The sequence below is a fragment of the Danaus plexippus genome, chromosome 25 (genome assembly GCF_018135715.1).
Source record: "Danaus plexippus chromosome 25, MEX_DaPlex, whole genome shotgun sequence".
Lineage (NCBI taxonomy): Eukaryota > Metazoa > Arthropoda > Insecta > Lepidoptera > Nymphalidae > Danaus > Danaus plexippus.
The window spans coordinates 827112-838577 of record NC_083553.1 but is presented as its reverse complement, the minus strand read 5'-3'; the positions used below and the strand labels follow the sequence as shown (position 1 = coordinate 838577).

The following is an 11466-nucleotide window of genomic DNA, read 5'->3' as shown; positions in this document are numbered from 1 at the left end:
CGTAACATGTATTAATTTTCGTTGTTCTTTTCTGTAATCCCTAAATATGGATTTTAACGAAGCAACAGTAATGTAGTTCTGTCGTCATAATAACATTGAAGATTATAATTTATCCTGAAATTCCGTAATTCTTTTCAAATACAGCATAATTATTTATTTTGTATAACATAACGTGGCAGGTACACATGACAGATAGCGTCAGTGGTCAGTCATCTTGTTTATGTATCAGATATTAATTATAATCCTTTCAATTTTAGAACAATTTCGAAATCCACGAAGACAGAGATGCTCACAAATGTCTCATTTACATGAGTACAGGTATAGGCACAAGTAGTGACATTGGGAATGTATTTTTAATAATTACTTTTATAAATATAAATTGTTTGTGTTTTACCTTTTTTTTATTTCAAAGGCGGCAATAGATGAGACGGCTAACTTGATGGAAATTAGTCACTGACGCCCATGGACATGCGTTGCCGTGCTTGATAGTGGGAGAGGGAGATGAAAGGGTAGGAAAACGGGTAAAGGGCAACCAGCTCTCTCACCCATTGGACGAAACGCAACCATTAAAGACTACTTCACGTCAATTTTCTGCGAAAGGATGGTACTTCCCCGGTCCAGCCAGCCCATCTTCGATCTGTAGTGACTGACCACAGCTAGGCTCTACGACCTTATTTTTTTCAATTTTATACCTACCTGATCCCGACGTTTCGGTTCCTTTACAGCAACCGAGATCACTGGAAGACACTTTCATCTCGTCTGTCCGTAATAGAATAATGTAAAACTATAGGAAAAACTTAATTTCATTTAAATGTGTACATGTGAAAATCTTACATAATAGATATAATTTTGTTTAACTTGTTAGACTGGATCATTATTATGCAATAATATTTATGAATAAAACAGCTTTTCTTCATAAATTCAATTAAAATACATCGACTTTGTGTTGCGAATTCCGCTCACAAATATTGTAAAAAGCGATTTTGGTAAAAGTAACTAAGGATGAAACAAAACGTTTGATTTTATAGTCTGTTCAGATAACGGTGACGAATGAGAATAATAATATAAATAGGAAAATAACTGAAATAGGTACATAATATTTATTTTTTAATAAGTACATGTAGATACATGGACATACGGTCTGAAAGACCTCCCCTCCACCGTCCAAGCTCCTCTCTCTACCTAACCAAATTTGAAACGAACCTACTAGAGCTGCCTTCGAAGTACGTTCTTATTTTATAGTATAATGTGTAAAGATTTATTAATGAAAAATTGTTAAAGCCTTAATTTACCCTAGGAGTGAAAACCTAGCTAGTATAGAACCTGGACTGGGACTTTCGTTTAAAAATCGAATCTATATAAGATTCCATCTAAATATGTATACGTAAAATACTTTTTACTGCTTTGTTGTAATTTAAAAGCAGTTAATTTTTTCAATACCTATTTTGTTTGTAAAAGGTTTACTACGAAATTTGTGGATTGAGTTAACTACAAAAAATGTAGATGTAAAAGAAAATAATATTATTCTATGTTCCTAAAATATTTATAACTTATTGTTCTTGCACTGGACGAGTTCATAAAATGTTTAAAGTGTTGAAATAAATCGATATAGCTGAAACTAGAATTACATGATTTACAAAGAATTTTAAATTAATTAACATTGACGAAATATTCTCTGGATATCGATGAATGAGGGGGAGTAAGTAAGTACAGTCGTCCGTAGCTGACTAACTTACTATTAAAACTCAAAATGATACTGATATGTGGTGTGACATAAACCCACATATTATGTTTGAGTTACCTCGTACATGTTAGTCTATTAATAATTTAATAAAGATATATTTTATAGCACGCATCTCATTTGATCAAATATATTACATATTGTAAGCTGGTCGTAAAATTGTTTCCTTTGATAAATAATAATTACATTTACAATGAAACTATAGTTTGCGGATACTATTCATGAAATGAAAAAAAAAACATTATTTTTGTAGTAGATAAATTTTAGGAGATTAAATACTTTTTGGACTAAATCGTCCTTTAACTTTTTGTTTTGTAAATTATCCTTTATTATTATCATATATTAAGATATTTTTTTAATAGTAAATAAGTTTTTGGGTAATACTTTAACTGAAAATACAGTATAAAAATCTGCACAAGACGGACACGAACCCGCGACCTCTGGAATATCCATCATTAGTCTCCTACAATTAGGGTAGAATGCAATAATTATGATTCTGCTCATAACGATCTTAATAAATTGAATATTCTTAATGTTAATTGTATCTTTAAAAATTATGTTCATATTTGAGTAATTTTTTTTATTACAAAGTAAGGCCAGAAAATTATTTCTTTTTAAAAGACTACAGAACCAAAGCATATAATAACGAATTTTTAAGGTGGTAGAGCCTAGTTGTGGTCGAGTAGATACTAACTATAGCTCCAACATGAGCTGGCTCGACCGGGGAAGTACCGAACTCTCACAGAAGATCGGCGTGAAGTAGCCTTAAATGGCCGCGATTCGTCCGATGAGTGAGAGAACCGGTTGTCCTTTCCCTGTTCGCACCCTTTCCTGCCATCTCTTTATTCCCTCTCCTGCCTCTTCCTCAACAACCATGGTTGGTAACGCAACCAGAACATAGATGTTGAGTCCAATGGCGACGGTAACTACTGCCTATCAAGTAGGCTGTCTGCTCGTTTGTCATCTTTCATATAAAAAGAAGCTAGTGTTTAAAGTCATAGATTCTTTGGGGTAAATATATCTTATTATCAAATATAACGATTTATTGGTCGAAATTTTAGCTTTTTAACCATTTATAGTCCATGGGCCAGCGCCTGTTTTCATGATGATTACTAACAATCTGAATATTCGTGAGTAGCTTCATTTTGAGGAGACGCCCAACTTTTTCCTCTACAAAAATTCTCGATAGTGAGGGCTAATACAGTATGGAAGCGTCAGCAGTGTCAAATGGGTGAATGTTCAAGTTTTGTTACTAACAACTACTTTGTTAACTAAAAATTGAAACAATTTTATAACAAATTTGAAACAATAATTGTCCTACACAGATGATGATTGTATCAAAGTGTCCCCCACTCCCAACATGTATCAACAACTAGGTCTAAAAAAATTATTACTAACTGGCTGATTTTTTCACTGTTGTTTAGTAAATATTTCCGTTATGAAATGGCTACATTGTCCTACAAATTGAGTGGTACGTTTTTTAAGTCCTACGCTCGAAGATTGTCAATTTAACGATGCTACCTTTTTTATTACTAACTGTAGGACATAAATATTATATGATAGGTCAGCATATTTCTTACCCAAATAAAAAAGTGTCCTACAAAAAAATAGGTATCTATCGCTAGTCCGACAAGAATTATTCAAAATTAAATAGTGCAACGGCAGCCGTTGTAAGACAAATTCCATTTTTCAAAATTTTAATATATATATTTTTAATTAATAATATATATATATATATATATATATATATATAAATTAATCTACATCAGATTCACTCAATGTTTCTTCTTCGCCACTAATATCATTTTCTGCATCTTCATCTTCTTGGCTACCATCATTAGTAAAGATGGCCATTGATATCGGCTATATGTACTTCAAAATATTTTGAGTTCAATAATTGTTGCAATAGAATTTTATGTCATTGTATTTTTATACAAATGTATATTTTAATGTACATAATGATTTTCGACTTTATAAGTAAGTAGGTATGTTGTACAAATTTAATAGGGCCTCGATTGAAAAAAATAAATTTACATATTAAATTTTATTCAACACAAAACATCTATTACTTTGAGATATCAAACAAAAAATATATATTAAATAAGAGTGTACGGACTAGTAGATATTAATTTTATTGAGACATAATTACACGTCTTTCAGAACTTTGAGATCTCAGCAAAGTATGATTTTAATTTCACCGATGCTTACAATATTTTCGACATTAGAATCAAAGGATACTGATAAGTTATCAACATATTTAACATCTTATTTTCCTTAAGAAGATACAGCACATTAATTCGCAAGCTCCAAACAGAAACATGAACGTAGTAGCAGACAGCCTATAGTCACTATACAACTGCCGCCACAATTCACATCAGTCTAAGCCGAGAGCGCGTTGCATAGTTTCCAAACAAAAATATTATACGACAGTGTGATTTTTCATAGTGAAAAAATTAATATGAAGTACATAGTATAATTAATTTCAATATATATATAGTGAAAAATAAATTAAAAATGTTACAAAGAAAATATTTTCAAGATGGAGGACAAATAAATCAAATAATTTGTGCGCTCTTGAGTAAGGAAAGCTTTTTTATAAAGTTTAAAATATAAATATGTTTAAGTACTGACTTTATATATGTGGTCTGTATATCAGAATATGTCTATTTTGTTCTTCTGATTTTGAATAGTCATTTTGCGTATCGATATATTTTTTGTTACAGCTAAAAAATTAAAATTTGTACAGCTATTTTAAAATTATTTTACTGAGACGTTTCAAAAGCGGTAAATATTTTAACCTTGACATATTGAACAACGTAGATCACGTTTATTATAAGGATATTTGTTTAAACTTAAAATTATAATTAAATCATAATTTCATTTCATTCTTCCTTATTATATAATTTATCTTCACGAATATCAAAAGTTTTGAGGTCTTCCGTTTTTGTGGTACTGTGCAAAAAATTAAGGCTCTGACTCTTGTTGATATATGTACATTATAATGTAAACATCACAGTTATTCCGTATATAAGACATTTAAATCAATCGAATACATTACCTAATAATATATATGTATATATATTTAATAAATTACATTTAAATCTAGTTCCAAGCGTATCATTCAGTTTATATATATATCTATAAAAATTTCATTATATATAAATAAAAACAAAAATTAAGTATAATAATTTTGTGGAGAAATGAAAAAGAGAAAAATTAAAAAAAAAAAAAACACTATAAACTTCGAGTCTAACACTTTACAAACACAGAGCCACTTTTAAACCATAGACAAAATTAAAAATATATATTTCATGTGTATTTTAAGCATCATTTATCTGTGTTAGTTCATTATTAACATGTTCAATAAAAAATATTACATAAATGCATTGCAAATGATAAATTATTATTAAAAATAAAATGCACTTAAGATAATTCATACATTACTAAAGGCTGCGGTTATCACAAGTCTTCAAATAAAACAAGTAATACATTTATCTGATAGATGTTAATTTATTTATTTAAGTGCAATGAGAATATAAAATTATTGCAATGATAAATTATGTAAATTGTTATCTCTTTACGCGATCTACTAAAATTACGGACTTATATTTTTGAATCTTTATGTCCAATACGACTGTTTTTGTATTTAACATATTTTTTATATTTTACACGATGTCTCTACATCTGTCTACACTCTCAAATAAATTGCTGAATTTAAGTATGCCTATTGATTAATATTGTGTTACAGTGAGGTTTTAATTATGTGTTGCTGAACTGAATAAAAATTTAGTTGTTGTTATATTTAAAAATAAATTTATATTCATTCGAGGTATTCTGAGCATCGACGGTTCGATATTTCAATATGTTAAATGGAAACACATGATTCTTTTGTAAAAACGAAATAAAACAACGTAAATATCTTTAGTATATCATCATCATCATCATCAGCCTATAGGAGCCCACTGCTGAGCAAAGGCCTCTTCTCACATGGAGAAGGTTAGAGCATTAATCACCACGCTTGCTCAAGACGGGTTGGCGATTTCATAATTTGAAATTATAAGACCAGGTTTCCTCACGATGTTTTCCTTTACTGTCCGTCCGTAGTATATATAATCTATAATCTATCTATATAATAATATATAATATCCTTAAATATAGAATAATATTTTTTTATTCTTGTCATATTTAGTAATAATTATTAGATAAGACGATTAAAAAGAAACTAATATTTTCGGATTACTACGCGTATTTTATTATTTTTTTTATTTAGTATATGAAAACAATAGATACAATTTTAACGCCTTATCGATAACATTTACGGGAGTTCTTGTATTTGAATGCGACTTTATCCGGGTAGGCGTAAAAGCTAGACTTAGAGAGACATGTATACAAGTCTTAGAACTATGACCAAATATAACTACAAATATATGAAAATCAACTAGTAGCGACATCTATATGCGTCACGTGATTATAATAGCAGTCATTTTTATATCCTCAGGGAACCACACAACTTTTTAGAATATATAATAGCCTATGTCTCATTGTGATGTCTAAGCTTCGTTACTGTAAAGTTGCAAACATATCCGATACTTAGTTTCTCCGTGAAGGAACCTCAAACATTTATACGCCCATAAATCCCAACAAACTTTCGCTTTTCTAATATCATTAGGATAAATTAACTGTAACTTACACTTTCTTGTATGAAGGTATCTAAGCACATGTATTTTTGTTACAGTAAATTTGCCCGTACTATCTTATGGATGTAGCGTTGGGTGGATGTCACCTATGACACTTCTTCTGCAGTCAAAAGATTCACCCAGAGGGACCCCTTTAACCGATTTAGAGGTAATGAAGATTTAAGATGCAAACATCCTAAATCTATAACATCTCATACACTTAGAGACGGTTGAATATAAGTTAAAATCTGGGACCATTTAATTGTAAGCAGTTGAGTTGTTTCCCACAAAACACGCCACAGTAATGTGCCTAAGTAAGTGGTTATCAGTGAATGGGGCTGACTGTTTGCTAGTATTTTAAACCTCGATATTAGACAAAAAAAACTTTATTTAATTCTATACAGAAAATTAAAGAAGAACGAATTTGTATTACAATAATAACAGCTTTATAACTTTGATTTATATTTCCAACAAACAAAAGCTTGATTTGAGATAGATATACTTAATAATTAAGTTTCTCATCCAGTGACATTTGGCGCTAGCGACAAAAAAAACAGATATTACACATCGCCAGAAAACGGTAGGTAGTATAAAATAAATACGTACATACTCACTGTATTGTCTAATTTGAAACAATTGACAATCTGGCGCTAATATAACTTATATCCAATGTTCATATTTAAGAGGAAGCTTAGTTTTTTATGCAAATAATGACGTTATAGGTTTTTTTAATGGTCAGGAAAAATATGTTTTCGCAGTCAAAGAAGTCTAGTACAAACAGATCAATTTATAATATAGAGAAACTAAATAATTTATGAAACTGTTGTTAATAAAGCTGGGTACATATACTAAACTTATATGGTTCCTGTGTGTATAAAAACCAATTAAGAGGCAATTTCTACATTTTTTTTAAACGAATATTTGTTTGTGAAGAATTAAATGTCCTATTAACATATTTAAAAAGAGTATTTGTAAAACACGTGACGAATAGACTTATGAAAAAAAAAATTTTGCTTACAATTGAGGGCAATTGGTATAGCAAACATTTTGATTAAGGTCAATTGTGTGAATGGTTAATCAAAAATATCGAGTCCAGTCCTAATTTCTACACAAAGATTACTGAATATTTATCAAAGGCCGAATGATTACCTCACTAATATTCTAAAACAGAATGTTTGAAAACTATCTGTACAGTAAGAATTCCTCTTCAAATATTTCGTAATAAACTTGTAAAAATGCTGTTTAATATATAAAATTGATTGATTTAAATTTCTGTATAGACTTAAATTTATAGATTGAATATGCATACAAGACAATTTGTGGCCTAGCTCTAATACTTAAGATCTCTTTAAAATTGTTTGATAAAATAACTTTATACGTACAAGGTTTTAAATGTACAAGGTTTGGGAGGTGCAAAATTAACGCCTCAACAGCAAATTGGACGAGTGAAGATAAGTTTGCGTTCCTCGGAAAAAAATTATGCAACTCAATAAAATATGGTTCATCAAATAACATTTTATGTTTCTGAAACAGCTAGAGCTAATCATGTCAAATTAAATTTCTTTCTCGCATTCCATTCGGAAGGTTTTTGTTTGCCTTAAATTCAAAGTAAATTCCTGGTTCCAGGTGTCATGGATGGCATCAGTTCCATACTTGGTTTGCATCCCATGTGATCTTCTCATGGCTGTCATAACAGATAAGTGGGGGAGGAAGACAGCTTTGATACTTATATCGATATCGTCAGCGGTAATTATTTTAACATTTTATGTAAACCTTCTTGGTCCTTCATATTGTTTCGCAAATAATATGTTTTTATAATCTAATCGATCAAACATCGAAGTACTTCCTTTTTTAATGCTACAAATTACATTATTTAGGGAACATATATCATAGCTTGTATGAGATGATTTTGCGACAATGCTTTTTTTATTTCTATAAAATTTGTCTTTCATGTAGATAAGTTGGATTCTTCTCCTCTCGTCCTTCAACATTTGGGTCTTGATTCTGGGCCGAGCGCTAGTTGGGATCAGTATGGCAGGTTCCTACGTCACGTGCCCTATTTACACCAAGGAAATAAGCGATGACAACATCCGAGGCGCCTTGGGATGCTTGGTAATACATCACTGAACGACAGCTCGGATTTAATTGCTCTGATTTGGGATACACTCCGATTAGTCAATACTAGCAAAATAATATACGTTATTTAGATTCATTCCTGATCCCATACACGACATATTATATTACTGATAGTGATAGCTTCTTTATATATTTGTTGGCAATACTTTTACTCACATTGGTCTCATTGTATTAGATTGGACCTATTGCGGACATTAATTTTTTTTGTTGCTTATGGAGTTTGTGTAATATAATTCATGTTTTCAGGTTATTCTTTTCCAAACAACCGGCAACCTCTTTTTGTATATTATAGGGGATATTTTAAGTTATAACTCTATACTCTGGATATGTCTAGCTATTCCTGGGATACATATACTGTTGTTCATACTAATGCCTGATTCCCCTTCCTACTTGCTCAAGAAAGGAAGAATTGAGGTAACAATTGAAATTTGTTTTAGGAAATAAAACGTTAATTAATATATTAAGAACTTGAATTCTTTCAAACTTTCATTAAACTTAAATATTCAGACAAATATCCATTCGTTAATATTATAATGGCTTTATTGGGCGCTTGATACCTACTTTAAAAATTCTATAAATCATATGAAAATACCACAAAGATTTACTTTTATGTTTAAGGATACCACCAGAGCCTTATCATGGCTGAGATGTAGACCAGCTGGTGATCCCAAAATCGAACAAGAACTAGATTTGATCAGGGCTGAACAGAACAAAGATGAATCCAACAATTTTTTACTGAAGGATATATGTAAGTTAAGTCACTTATTTATTTACTACTTTGTATTCAGGTGCATGCACCTGTGATTTTCTGAGATAAGATCCGTTCAAAAATAACCCTTAAACTAACCCAGTATAAAGGTCATAATTATACAAGAGATATAGATAAGGTTCGGATTTTATTGGGGATTTTGGTCATAGGAAGCTTCTTTAAAAAAAAATCTGTGAAAGTCTTTAAATCAGTGAGAGAATCTCTTTCTCAGTTATTTTTTTCCTTCAATTACTTTTGAATTTTCAGAACTATTTTCCTTCTCACATTTTGCTTATTCTTATTATAATATACGGGCGTTGACATTTGATTTATCGGTCAAAGTATCATTAGTATTAGTAAGTATAAATAAATATTAAAGATATTAAGCTAACAAGAACAGTGAGATCTTTATGACACGGGCTAAATATTGACTTTTCTCATACTTTGAAATAACCTTGATATATATGATTACATTTTGAGGAAAATTTCTTTATCAAAATAAACAACATCATATTTAAAATAAAATACTTAGATTAAAATGCAAAATTAATATTTTTTTTATTTGCTGCCTGCCGGGCTTTGAAATTATTTTTGAGATAAACAATTTTCAATCCTCTGCGCAGGTTTCGAAGACATTTGTTAAATGTTACATGGTAATGTGTAAACATTTTAAAAGATGGATATAGAATACTTTTACATAGATAATTTTGTTGTATGCTTATATCTTAAATCTCACATGATTTCATAATTTTTTTTTCAGATCAAGACAAAATTCTGTTCAGGGCTTTTATAATAGCCATGGTGACGACACTGTCCAGAGAAGCTTGTGGTGCGGTGCCAGTTCTCAACTTCGCAGGGGAAATCTTCAGTCTAGCATCCAGTGACAATAATCTACGTCTCAGTCCAAATCAACAAGCCATGCTGTTGGGGGGTGTTCAAGTACTCGGTTCAGCGTTGGCTTCCAGTTTGGTCGAGAAATCTGGGCGAAAGGTACAAAAATTGTGTGCCCTTATTAACTGAAATGTTGCTTTATTCTTCATACATTTTTCAGTCTGGAATCAACTTTTTTAAACTGTACTTGAGTGTGTTCAAATAAAGAAATAAATGCTTTTCATCAATTTCCTTGTAACCGATAATATTTCCTTATAAAATAGTATCAGGAAAATACATGTTCTTTCAGGGTTATTCTTATTAACATTGTATGATCAAAGAGCACTTAAGTCTTTTATTTCATCCAAAAATAATTTCGCAGCCGCTGCTCTTCACAACGTCCCTTCTATCTGGTATCAGTATGTGCACACTGGCGTCTTGGTTCCTTCTACGTGATAATGGTATCCTAGCACCTTCCTGGTTGCCACTGGTTACGCTGTGTGTTTGCATCTTCTGCGATTCCTCCGGTCTACAACCCATGTCCGTGGTCATAACGGGAGAAATATTCTCTTTCAGAGTAAGTATTGTTTATAACATCATAATATATAATATCAAAATGATATACACATAAGATTCGCATATGATTTTTAGCTGTGCGAATTCCGTGTATGCGAGTAGAGTTACATGATAATCATTTTGATGATATTATTTCTTACATTAAAATCTGATATATCCAAAAATAAACCAAGTTTTTTTTTGCAGTACCGTGGAACGATATTAGCAATAACCATGGCATGTGCGTCATTATTTGACTTTGTGCAACTGTTATTTTTCAAGTCTCTAGCCAATGCTGTTGGGATTCACGTCTCATTTTACTTTTTTGGTATTCTTTGTCTCCTGATGGCTCTATACGTGATATTGGCGATACCAGAAACAAGAGCCAGAAGTCTAGAAGATATTTACAAAGATCTCGTAAAGAAGAAAGATTTGATGGGGATTATTAATGATGAAAGATATGTTGAAACAAAAGACAGAGAAGTGTCACGAATTTGAACGATTTAGTTTAATTAATTAATAATGTTAGTTTTGTAAGGCTAAGGATTGAAACTTTGTATAAAATTGTTGGTTTCTTATAAATTAAGAGTTATCACATAATATTTACTTTTATTTATTTACCTCATTCTTTTATTTATTATACCGGTACGTGAGACCTTTATTACAGTTTTGAATTGAGACTCAAAATATTAATTAAAGGTGGTCCTAATTTTTTTTTGATAGAACATTTTCGTGAATTT

The 11466-nt window shown here is 30.7% G+C and overlaps 1 protein-coding gene across 1 annotated transcript; it reads left to right on the top strand.

Moving 5' to 3' along the window:
- Positions 1 to 4101: 4101 nt before the first annotated feature.
- Positions 4102 to 11326, top strand: LOC116775086 (facilitated trehalose transporter Tret1-like). The gene is made up of 9 exons (XM_032667896.2): positions 4102 to 4319; positions 6477 to 6586; positions 8044 to 8163; positions 8374 to 8529; positions 8800 to 8967; positions 9172 to 9301; positions 10062 to 10291; positions 10554 to 10748; positions 10934 to 11326. Exons 1-9 carry the CDS (start codon positions 4256 to 4258, stop codon positions 11222 to 11224), a joined length of 1464 nt encoding a protein of 487 aa, XP_032523787.2. The 5' UTR covers positions 4102 to 4255; the 3' UTR covers positions 11225 to 11326.
- The last annotated feature ends 140 nt before the right edge of the window (positions 11327 to 11466 follow it).

Excerpts from the sequence above, each read along its gene's own strand:
- LOC116775086 (XM_032667896.2), top strand. The coding sequence starts at position 4,256 with ATGTTACAAAGAAAATATTTTCAAGATGGAGGACAAATAAATCAAATA. Across the intron at positions 8,164-8,373 it reads TTATATCGATATCGTCAGCG|ATAAGTTGGATTCTTCTCCT; the intron begins GTAATTATTTTA and ends TCTTTCATGTAG. Across the intron at positions 8,968-9,171 it reads TCAAGAAAGGAAGAATTGAG|GATACCACCAGAGCCTTATC; the intron begins GTAACAATTGAA and ends TTTATGTTTAAG.